General features: G+C 37.2%; 1 protein-coding gene across 2 annotated transcripts; it reads right to left on the bottom strand.

The window, feature by feature from the left end:
• Nucleotides 1-481: 481 nt before the first annotated feature.
• Nucleotides 482-12,808, bottom strand: cabp2b (calcium binding protein 2b). 2 transcript variants are annotated; one of them, XM_053505861.1, is made up of 7 exons: nt 12,725-12,808; nt 10,613-10,846; nt 4,651-4,681; nt 4,387-4,518; nt 3,609-3,718; nt 2,183-2,330; nt 482-761 (listed from the first exon to the last, which is right to left on the bottom strand). In XM_053505861.1, exons 1-7 carry the CDS (start codon nt 12,806-12,808, stop codon nt 736-738), a joined length of 765 nt encoding a protein of 254 aa, XP_053361836.1. In that variant the 3' UTR covers nt 482-735. The 2 variants fall into 2 exon arrangements, with proteins under 2 accessions (XP_053361836.1, XP_053361837.1); XM_053505862.1 differs by lacking the exons at nt 10,613-10,846; nt 12,725-12,808 and adding an exon at nt 7,298-7,677.
• Nucleotides 12,809-13,067: the final 259 nt, after the last annotated feature.

Consider the following 13,067-nt stretch of genomic DNA (forward strand, 5'->3'; position numbering starts at 1 on the left):
TGACTTTTGTTTTTCCTTCCATATTTGAGTTTTTATTACCTCTTCTCTTCCCAACCCTTTCAGGAGGATGCAAAGAAAAAGGTAGAGAAGAAAAGATCTTCAGTCATCTCCCTTGATCAAATGTACAGAATCCTGAACCACTTTTCCAATAAAGCTTAAATGTCTGAAATATTTTTTTTCTTTTTGTGAATTTCTTACACCTGTTTCAAAACAGATATGAGACATATTGGCACTCAACAACATCATCTGTTTGTCAGTAACTCACCTTATGTACAGAAGGTAGGACCTTTCTAGGTAGTAAGTGCATCCTGTATAAATAGTGCACTAGGTAGGGCATATTATATTTATTGTATAATGAACAAAGTGCATGAGCTGATCGATCAAATGTGAGTTTTGTAACTGTTCCTACTGTGGTGTTTCTTAAGGTGAGACGCCAAACAAGAAAAAGTAGCAGCAAGAGAAAAAACTGAATATATTCTGGTTAATTAGAGCACTGCTTTTTAAACACATTAGCATAATTATTTGTTTGAACCATATTTGCAATAAAACTGCTTAGCTCCATTTAATTTATTATGAAACCACAGTAACTTACTTTATTAAATAATTAATTTAACATACAGATAAACTGAAAAAATAAATCTGATCATTATTTAATTACATTAAAAAACAGTCATAGCTACATTATTCCAGCACTATTAAAGAGATTATGTATGGTCGGTCCTCCATGATTATCCATCAACGTGACATCATCCTCACAAACTCTAAAGGAAAAAGAAAGAAAAATAAGAAAAACATGAAATAGCTAATGACAGAAAACGTTGATGTTATAGGTGCTCTTGGCACTCGAATAATCATGTTAGACATATCACGGTTTACTTTTCCTCCTGTTAGGACACCTGCCTTTATTAATAAGGCAAATAGAAAATCATGCAATTTGAAGCTTGGGGAAAAAGAAATCAGAGCATTGATAATAAAGAAGGGAAACCAGGAAACCATGCACCTTAAATAGTGGAAAACTATATATACTATTTGATAAAGCAAGAAACAGGAAGTCTTGCAAACTAAAAAAGGAAAACCAGAAAATAATATGCATTGAAGCATGTTAAATAGGAAGTCATGCACGATAAAGTGCAATAAAAACAGGAAATTGTGTAGAGCAAAACAGGAAAAACTGGAAGTCATGCACAACAAAGCACAGGAAACAGGAAATCATTTAAGTTTAACCATGCACATAAAACCATGCACAATAGGAAATCAGATACATATTAGGATTATTTAGATTTATGTGTGGAAATTAATGGACTTCATGCATTATAAAGCACTTAAAATATATTTAAGCTAATAATAAAAAAGCAGACACAATTATGAGCCATTATATCAAGTCAGGTGTACAGGACGTCACACAAGTTAGTTTTGCACTACAGCCAATAAAGTGCAGTAATTGAAATGTGTCAAATCTGCAATTTTAGAAAAAAATTGGTTGATGAACACATAATTCAGCACAACTGAGAAGGTAGTAATCCTAAACATTGTTTTAAAGCACTATGACTATCCATGCTGGCTACAGCAATTGTGATGGAAATACATGCATTTACTTTCTATAAAACTGCACTGCTGGTGAAGTTATTTTTAAAGGGTATCACAAAACTCAAAATCAGCCTAAGGGTTTTCCACATTCTTACCATGTCAAGGAATCCTCATTTTAAATATTCTGAAAACAGGATTTTGATGGTTTTTTTTCCTTCTAAACAAACTCGATGCTGGCCATACCATGTATCTCAGGAACCGAACATAATACAGTAATAAACATGGTATCAAATTGGAGTGAAACGAACCTGGAATCTAAAAGTATGCATGACTCAAGTTACATAAAATGTAACTTAAAAACTGATTAGATGTGATGGGTTACGATTAAGCATGGGAAATGCTTGAGAATATCTTACACAGTAAGCCACGAAAAAAAAAAGAACAGGAAATCATACACAAAAAAGCACATGAAACAGGAATCCATGCATTTTTAACTAAATCTAAAACATAAATCATGCACAGTAGTAAATTACCCAATTAATGGATGGAAGTTAGAAAATCTTGCATATCGAAGCATGGAAATTATGACAACTGTTAACAAAAGTATATCTACTGTAAAGATGACATTCTGTTCTTTTTCCCTTTTTTTTCTGACCTTCAAAATCCACTTGCCCATCCCCATTGAGGTCCACGTCCCGGATGATATCGTCGATGTCCCTCGGGTTCAGCTGCTCACCCATCAGTTTCTTCATGGCCTCCCTCAGTTCACTAATGCTGATCTGCCCGTCGCCGTTTGAGTCAAACTGTATAGCAAAATATCACAAGGAAATATCCACTGTTAGTAAATTAATTACAGAGCAAAACTTTTAACAGAGCAAAACACATTGCTAATGTTTGTTTTATTAGTGACAGATATTTGAGTTTTAATTCAAGGCTAGACATTTTTTTTCCAGGAGGACAACGGCGTAAACTATGCTAATCATCATTTGGCAATTTGTTGTCGCTGCTTTGTGCACTTAAAACATATTTTTTTAATCACATTTCTAAATGTTTGCCATAAAGTATGTGTATTATTTTAGTGGAACTATAGGTGTATAAAGAGAAATAAACAGAAAACTTTAAACACACTTATAATGGTAGTGTAAGCGCAGATTTTTGGCCAAAAAATATACAATTATGCAAATCATAAAGTAAATGCCAGTTTCAAATGTAAATTCAACTTAAGACCTGTATAATTAATCTTTTTTTTCTTCATGGATTGGATGGAATGTTGTCCTGATCACATTAGGTTATAGGTATATCCCTAAAACATCAAGTGAGTGTAAGTGTCTGGAATTTTTAGCTGTAGATTTGAATTCAATATTCGAATTGTTCTTATAAATAATTGCCCCTAGTGTTTTATTGTAAGCATGTTTCAAATAAATAAGCTGAAGTTATTTCTAAGTACAAGAAAATGTATTGAAATTCTTTTCCAAGGTTATAGGTGCAGAGTATATAGAGGGTGGACCATTTATACGGATACACCTTAATAAAATAGATAATGGTTGGTGATATTAACTTCCTGTTTGTGGACATTAGTATACGTAAGGGGGAAAACTTTTCAAGATGGGTGGTGACCATGGTGGCCATTTTGAAGTCGACCCTTTTTTCTCCAACTTTTGTTTTTTCAATAGGAAGAGGGTCATGTGACACATCAAACTTATTGGGAATTTTACAAGAAAAACAATGGTGTGCTTGGTTTTAACGTAACTTTATTCTTTCATGAGTTATTTAAAAGTTTCTGACCACTTCTGACCACTTTGCTAACTGTAGCATGGGAGATGGGTGGTCTCGTTGGGTGTCTTGCATTGAAATCTGCTGCAATGACCTGGTTACTGCGTTTACCAGACATCAACACAATTTCTGTCCGCTCCTCACGTGTCATTAGTATGTAACCTGCTAAACTATATAAAACTGCTTTTCTGAACTGGACTGGTTGTGCTAGAGAAGGAAAAACAGCTCTAGCTCAGAAGCAAATTATGAAAGTTCTCATAAAGTGTTCATGTACAGCATGATGGGAGTATGATGTGTCTAGACGGAACCTCTTTGAAGGCGTCCCTTAATTCTTTCATTCCAATCATGTCTGCAGTTTCTGCAAGCATTTTAGGGCCCATCAGTTCCACAAAGTCTTCAAAGTCGATTTTGCCTCCGGCTGAAAAACACACACACACACACACACACACACACACACAGACACACAACACACACACATTTCTCACATCCAATGGAGCCTATTGGGCACTACAGATAGTCTTCTTTACTGTACGGACACTCATTGGAGCGTTTCTTCATAATTTCTAGCAGATAGGGAAATCCTGTACATACTTTATCATATACTTTCATATGCTAGGTGGCTTAGTGGTTAGGACAGTCGACTTGCACCGCTAGGGTCCAGGTTTAATTCCCATCCCAGGGTCTGAGAGTTTGCATGTTCTCCCCGTGCTTGATGGATTTCCTTTATGTACTTTGGTTTTCTCCCACAGTCCAAAGATATGCAGATTAGCCTAATTGGTGACGCCTGCAGTGTGGGAATGTGTGTGAATGTTAACCGGAGATCCGGTAAACTATTTTTTTTTTTACAAATGCACACCTTTGGCCTCCACAGTCCCTAGTTGGACTACAGAGGTTTCTAGACGGATGGATGGATGGATGGATACTTATATGTGTACATGAAATAACAATTTGTATGTAATAATTATACATATTATAACTACACCATGGTATGAGTGTAGTACATATACTGTAGTATAATGTACATAATACCTCATCATATATTGCAACTTAGTTACACAATACATAATGATGGGTAATGTCACTTACTGATCTGCTGACTCAGCTCGATGAGCTCCATCTCGGTCGGCATGTATCCCATAGTCCTCATGCACTCGCCAAGGTCCTTACAGCTGATGTAGCCTTTATTCCTATCAAACTCTTTAAAAGCCTCCCGCAGCTCTACACACACACACACACACACACACACACACACACACACACACACACACACACACACAAAGCAGGTATAATTTAATGAGCTGTGCTTTTTCTTTAACATTAAAACTTGCTTATTTTTTTTTCCGTAAGTACCTTCTATCTCTTCTGGACGGAGATCCCTGTCCTGTTACATGAAAGCAGCATGATAGAAAAAATATAATCATAATAAATAGACATTTACTACCAAATAGATCAATACTTTCCCCACATCATCCTTCTTATCTCCTGCTTTCTCCCTCTATATTATTAACTTCCAGGGTGAGCATCCCACTCATAGAAAGTTGGAAAAGTATGCAAGAAATAGGTGAACAAAAAGTTGAGGATGGAAAAAAGAGGAGTGTAAAATGAGCATGTGGAAGAGTGAGAATCCATACGCAAGGACGATATATTAGTATCTGATTCAACACACTGACCAGATTGGGTGTTGCGTGGCAACAGCTTTAGATAAAGAGATTTAAAAGATTTAACTTGAGGGAGACCCCATAACACAAAGACACACACACACACATACACATACATACAGTACATATACACAATCACATTGTCCACACTATCAGCATGATGGATTAGACTGTTCACTTTGCTTGTAGAGAAAATCCCAAAAGTGATGCTTTAGTCCATTTTAAATGTTACAGTTAATACTAACACTACTCTCAGTTGATTATATCGGATCGACCCCCCTCCCCAAACCCACCTCTTGTAGCTAATCCTCTCTAATCTATTTCATTTGTGTCAATCCACCATTAGATATTAATGGTTCTGGTATTCTGTTGATTGTCATGTTACATGACATCATCTGAGCATTCTGGGCTGTTTCTGTGATTTTTGGACAATTTTCTTGGTTTGCTCAACCCCAAAATAAAATTCTGTCTTATTTTGATTTTGATCAGTGGTCGCCCTGAGAAGGTAGAACTCCTAACCTAGCAGGAACCCTAATATTGTTGTAACTGTTTTCATGTAGTTTGAGTTAATTATGCCCCATGTTGGGACATTTTTTTGAAAGTTAGAATTATTCTGAAAAAATGATGTTGGGATGATGTTGAATGAACGACTCCAACACAATACAGCCTTTAAATAACAGAATGCCACCATTTACTGTATGTACTGTATTTACTGTAATGTATATTCGCACACTGTCTACATCCATGGTTTCCAACAAAATTTGCAAACCCCAAGAACACCCCCACCCCTCAAGAACCAGGGTTCTAGTCTGGGTCAGAGCATTGGTTTAATTATAAAAATTAAAAATTAAAGTATAAAAACAAGTGCTACTGTATTAATAAAAGTTTTGAAGTTGTACTTGTAATGTTATGGTGGGGCTTTTTGTTCAGTGGTATCACAAATGTGGAGCAACGTCATTTTATTTTAGTAAGCAACCTAATGACATCGGTGGTACAATGTCCGTAATGTTAACAAATTCCTTGTCACAGCTTTTTGACAAATTCCTAAATTAAATAGTCCCTCCAAAGCCTCCAAAACTTTCACTGCCTAAGCTAGATCACATGCATGCTACTACAGTAGCAAAAAAGGGCAGCAACATCTTTGAAATATTCTCAAAGTACGTTGCCTCGTCTCATCTGGATGCATAATGGTGACTTGTTTTTTCTTTTTTTTTTCTTTTTTTGTCAGATTTGTCTAAGAAACCTAGTGCTTTAGAGAAACCCCAGAGAAAAAAATATTTTTTATTGGCTGAAAAAAAAAATTCAAAGCCACTGACTGCACCTTTAAGTTTTACATTTCACTAAGTTTATACCTGGAAGCAAAAAAAATGTGGAAAGCAAAAAAAATTAAAATAAAAATCTAAATTATCTAAAGCTTTTTTATTTTGAATTCAGCAATTGGCATTTTTATTAATTAGGATGGTAGAGGAGATCTTGAGGACCCCTACACATACATGGGGAACACATGCAGTACTCTATACAGACAGTATAGCAAGCTAAAGTTTGTTCCCAAACGCATGTTCGAGTTTTTTTTTTTATTTTTTTAAATAATCTAGAACCTTAAAGAAACGTTATATTATAGTGTCTCACATCTTTGAACTTTAGTCCGGTATTAGAATAGAATCCAAAACAATCTCTTTCAACATCAAAGCAGATCATCCTTATCAAAAGAAATAGGCTCATGAGACAAAGCGTTCCTAATCCCGCAGACGTAAACATGCAGAGCCGTATTAACATTAAGAGTGGATTGAATGAAGATGATAGTTGAGAGCATGACAGGAGTTTTCATGATGATGTCCCCACATGATGGTGCACATGGCAGAAGTAGGGTTTTTTTTTTAAGGTAAAAGACTGATGATTTCTGCATACATACGAGCTGAGCCTGAGACAAGCCCTGCCTGAGGAAGATGCATGCAGGTCCGACGATGTTGTGCAGCATAGTGCAGTTTTGGACCAGCAAATTCAGGGGCTGTTTAAACTCCGAGATTATCTCCTTCTCCCCTTCGGATGCTTCGGGTGGGCGGGGTCCGGGTGACAATGACCCCACCCCATTGGTCAATCCACTATTCTCGGGCGCACTCTTATGATATTAACAAATATCAGTTAAGACATACAAATTTAATTAATTAGGATCTGCTAATCTGTGTGTTAAAATGACAATAATTACAAATTTACAGGAGCTTTTTTTTCATCAGCATCATGATAATTTATCAGACATGCACGTAGATACAGTATTCTATTCCGGTTATACTTGTTTTTGTCATATACACTATCATTAAAACTTGAATTCAGTACCTTACCTTTGTTATTTTGTGTTTCACTGGATTGGTGCAGTTTCCCATTAGTCCTTAGAAAACTGATATTCTTTCCTTCTCTTGCTTTCTTTCTATGTAATGACTTTACAGAACGGTGCAGAGCTCATAGTCCGCATGCCACAAAAAACGTGGACATTTTCAATTTAATTAAGTACTATTGTCTCATCTTATCTCATCGCATCAAACGTCCCGCCCAAGTTGATGCCGCGAATAAATCTCACTCACCTTTTAAAAAACTCTCCATTTAGTGCCAAGCCGGTATTAACAGCCTGAACACAACCTGAATTCTGGATTTCATAACAATCTCCTATTTCACACCCTTTTCCATGAATCTCTCTCTCTCTCTGCACCCTCACGCCTGCTCACTTACTACAGAATGCTGGCCCTCTGCAAATGACTTTTAAAAGCTGGATGAGAGAATAAGGGGGTGGGCAGAGTGAGTATTAGACAAGAAAATGACCCTTTTTAATCCCACCTTTCAGATTAAAGACACACAGATGGGCGTTGAAAGGAAAGGACAGGGAGAAAAAGGAACAGGAAAAAAGTGAAGGAGAATACGGTACAGCACGAGTAGGCAAAGCAGGAATTTTAAGGACGGGTAGAGCTGACCTTACATGTTTATGTGATTTTTTGCTGTTCTGTGTGCATGCGTGCATGCTTTAATCCTAATCTAATCACTATGCGGGCGTGCTGGCAAAATCTAGCTTCTGTTAACAGGTTTTGCAAGTCAGCCCAGACTATAATCCACATTAATCCGCCTGCGTACTCAAACACACATCCACAAAAATACTCACAGTTACCCCAGTAATATGATCTCTCTCTTTCTCTCTCTCTCTCTCTCTCTCTCTTTCTCTCTCTATGGCTCTCTTTAACTCTATGGCATGTGTATGTGTATGAGTGTGTGTGTACAGTACATGCATGCATATCTAGCTAGGTCTTGTCGAATGAGGTCATTCTTACTATGGGATTGCTGTTAACAAGACAGCTTGCATTTCAGAACCTGAGTAATCATGTGTTGTATCACATATCACACTTTGTGTGTGTGTGTGTGTATATGTCCGTGCGAGTGTGTGTAAGGATCTCTGATGCTTCTGAGTGACATCAGACATTAGGTGGCAGTAGAAGCATAAATCACTTTTACCTCTGGATATGAAGAATGTAAGTTTGAAGCAGTTGGAGTATGCAGATGTATGCATCGATAACCGAACAAAAAAAACAGTTTGCTCTGAACTGAAGTGTGTGAGGACATAAGGTGTTTTAGTAAGGCGTTGGCCTGCAATGAAAGCCTAGAACATCTTCGTTGCATTCCTGGTGATGAACCCTGTTCTTCTTAATGATATTTAATTGGGCCATATGCTCTCATATGTTTGATGTCGGATAACAGGAATCCTTCAGGAGTACTTGATGGATTGTTGTGTTGTATTGTATTACTTGTATTGATTTATAGTCGTGCTTAGGCGGTACCGTGGCTTAGTGGTTAGCACTGTCACCTCGCACCTCCAGGGTCCGGGTTTGATTCTCGCCTTGGGTCTGTGTGTATAGAATTTGCATTTTTCCTCTGTGCTTGGTGGGTTATCTCCGGATACACCGGAGGAAACCTGGAGGAAACCCACCAAGCACAGGGAAAAAATGAAAACCCTGCGTTTCCTCCCACAGTCTAAAGACATGCAGATTAGACCAATTGGCATCCAAAATTATCCGTATTATGTGAATGTGCGTGTAAATGCTGATTAAAGGTCCTACAGTACCTACCATAAAATGGGAAGATCACCATTGGCCTCCATGGTCCCTAGTTGGACTACAGAGGTTCCTAGATGATTGGATGGATGGTAGTCATGCTTTACACTAATGGTACAAAAATTCCCTACAACAGTCTAACAGACCTACTAGTTTTGTAAATTTTTTTCCCTTTTATGTCACTGTATATTCAAACAGTCCCATTGTCTTTCCATGCCAGCTAAACTTTCCCCGTTTTGATCGATCAATTTTTGGGAAAAGTACATGTTGCTACAAACTATTAAATAGTCATAAGGCTATAGTCTTTCCCAGGAAGGTGAGCGTTTGAGATTGGGTGTCTTTCCTGTTCCCTTCTCACTGGCTATAAGATGTCAGTACCTAGTGATTACAGCAAGACTATCCTTAGCGCAGGAACGCAACACCACAAGACAGAGGTCACCGCCTCGGGAGTGAAGCTCAGGAAAACAGGCCACGCATGCTATCTTTTATCTTATGCCAGTCAATCAGATATCAATTGAACTAGAAAGTAATATGCTACGTGAGTGTCAGATGAAGGCAGAGTAATAGGGATTAATCAGAATTAATCAGTATGAGTGTTTGTGCCACATGAGTACTGAAGCATATAAAATGAACTTGACCTGCTCATGCACTTTGTATCACCTGCTAAGATTCAAAGTGCTGTGTGTTCTTAGATACTTTTCTGCTCACCATGGTTGTAAAGAGTGTTTATTGTTTTGTTTTTTTTGGTTTAAAATAGTCAAGCTTGGAAGTTTTTGCTTTTGTGCTTGACCTCGATCTGTGCATTGTTCTGCTGACACACAATTGCCGGATTGGATAATCGCAGCGCCAAGCAGGTGTATATGGGTTCCTAATAAAGCAGACAAGCTTAGACGCTGGGTTTGAAACTTGAAACATGAAACTTGACGGAATGGTTGACTGAAATATAATTACATAGCAAATATGCAGGTTATTCAGAAGTCAGAAGGGAAAGTCAATTTTTTTTTATCCATAGATGCTAATAAATTATAGTGAACATATGAATTTAATACACTTGGTCTGGAAGAGGAGAAATATTGCTGAAGAGATAGAGGATCTGACAAGATGTTAAATTATTCAGTAGTGCAATGACTCAGAGGAACGAAGCTTGACCACATATTATAATCTGATCATAATGAAAAGACTTTTAGTGAACATGTGAATCTTTATGTAAACATCTGAAGCAGAATTTGGGCTTTTCTGCTGCGTGTTTTATATAAATTATGTTGTGTATCTTTTATATATATATATAAAATGATATATATATTTCAATGAAAAGAGTTTTTTGTCCATAGTCAAACAGATCACTGTTTTTCATCTATGTAGTAAAAGAATTGTCTGATCGAGTTATCTGATCTTGTATCTTGTTTGCTCTATTTCATAGGACTTTATTAATATACTGTATACGTTTAATTGAACATCTACCTTTCCTTTTACTGTTTCAGTTTACAGTAACTAAAGACCTGACCATGGTTCCTCTCTGTACTGTACTCTACTGTACTGGAAGGTAATGTGATGCATTCTTACTTGGCCAAACACTGAATCCACAATAGGCGTTAGATCAGGTCTCTCTTTCGCTTGCTGTTCCTTTGTCTCAGCAACTGCCTCTACATCCTCTTCATCTTCATCTCCTGTTCTTTCATGTGGTGCAGAAAGACTTTGTCTCCGTCCTCCATTCGATTTAGGTGTGTTGTTGAAAGACTCGCCATTTTCAAGCTGCTTCTTCTGTTTCTCCACCGTCTTCTTAATGGCAGCTTGGACCTATCAGTATGTAGCACAGGCAAGACATTACAAATCTGATGATATTTAAAGCAACTCATTCTGAACGGAATCCATTGGGTCACTTGTAACACTGCCAGACATTGCTGGAACATCAGCGACTTATTTTAAAAGTCCTTCATTTGTTAGACTTTTTAAAAAGATCTTTTAGTTTATGTTCATATTTAAACTTGAAATTGACCAAATTTAAGTCACCAGAACTGGTTAACTGTTAGTACTGGCAAAACATGAGAAATCATTAGTGGTAAAACGCCGGCGCTGTCTGAAACACAAGCTGACAGTTCTAGAAAACATGAGCCTTTGGGATTGATAGTATTTCATACAGGGTGAACTTGAGATCTTCGGGTCGGCTCAATATGAATACCCTGTGTCGGTAGAACACGAGATCACCAAATTAGCACAACCTGACCACCCAGTGTTGGTAGAATTTGAGATCTCCAAATGAATACAAGTACCCAGTGTCAGAAAATGGGAACTCTTCATCAGCCTGATGTGACACCCCAGTGCTGGTAGAACATGAACATGAGCCAGAATAACGAAACATGCATACCCAATATTGGCAAGATTTGATTTTAGCTCTTTGGATTGAACATGAGTACCCAATGTTGACAGAACTTGAGATCTCCGGAATGGTTTGATATGTCTACTCAGTGTTGGAAGAACATGAGATATCCGGACTGGATAAAACACGAGTACCCTGTGTTGACAGAACTTGAGATCTGAAAATTAACATGAGTACCCATTGTTGACAGAACTTGAGAACACTCCTTTAACACAAATACCAAGTGTTGGTAGAACATGAGATCTTTAAATTAGTGCTACACGTCCAACCATCTTGCATAGAACTTGAGATCTCCAAATTAACATAAGTACCCAGTACCTAGAAATTGGGATATTTGAACGAGCTGGATATGATTATCAAGCACCTGATGTTGGAAAAATAAGAGACCTCTGGTTTCAAATGCCATGAGTGCCCAATCTTGGTAAACTCAAAGATCTCTGAACTGGATGACCAAGTGTTGTATAATGTAGGATTTCCATGCATGAATACTCGATGTTGGGTGAATTAAGATCTCTGGACCGGCTCAATGTGAGTATCTATTGTTTCGTAAAATGAGAGACCTCTGGATCCATGCATGTTAGTGGATGTGGAATTGGCTCTAAATTATCCAGTGTTAATAGAACTCAAGATGTCGTGTCTGGTCAAATGAGCTCTAGGTAATGACTATACAGGAGCCTTGGGTTTTAATAGAACATGAGCTTTCAGTCCTGGATATATCAGTTTGCTGCTCTTACTGTTGATTCGAAACAGGCCGGGAAGCTTAAGTCCCTTGATGTTTTGTTTAACCAAGGTCTCGACAATGAAGAGATATCTAAATCATCTAATTGTGGTGAAATGCAAATGTAATTATTGGAATTGAATATCATTTTCATTTTTCTTCTTACATCCTTAAGCTTTACCTACCATTAACATTAGTAACTTCTATTACTGTATACAATAATAATGTGGAATCTATGGTTTGGAAGGAAGATGTCAATTTTTATGACACCACAAACACTTATTGTAGCCAATAAGAAAATTCATCATTAATCATAATGAAAATGTTTTTTCATATTTTACAATTAATTCAGCTTAAATGCACTAAATATGAAATTTACAGACCATCATCAACCATAATAAAAGCCACAATAATTAATCCCTGTCCATCAATGTTCTTTCATTTAACTTACACTATAAAACTGTTCTATTGTATATATTCTAGTAGAAATACTTATCTATATAAGAAATCCATAGAAAACATAAAAAAACACACAGAATTGCATTGTTGTAGGTTTTCACGCACAGACATGTTCACACACCTGTTTTGGCGTTCTCTCCGGTACAGAGCTCATCCCGCTACTACTGCCTCCCCCTCCCGGTCCTTCTCGAATGAGCATGAACATCTCTGCAACGCTCGGACTCTCTCTCTCTCTCTCTCTCTCTCTGTAATCTAACACCTGTCCTGCCCTTCCCTAGTTGTCTATACTGTAGATGCTGTCTTTTTAATTTATATACTTCTTAGATGTAAAATGAAAAAAAGTTTTAGAAGGTTTTTACTGTTTCAAAAGTGCACTTGCCTTATTTTCCCACACTATCTTCCTTTGCCACATTCCTATTTCTTTTCATCTCTCTATGATGCTCTATATTTAAACCTAATCTCTG

This window comes from Clarias gariepinus, chromosome 10 (assembly GCF_024256425.1).
Source record: "Clarias gariepinus isolate MV-2021 ecotype Netherlands chromosome 10, CGAR_prim_01v2, whole genome shotgun sequence".
NCBI lineage: Eukaryota > Metazoa > Chordata > Actinopteri > Siluriformes > Clariidae > Clarias > Clarias gariepinus.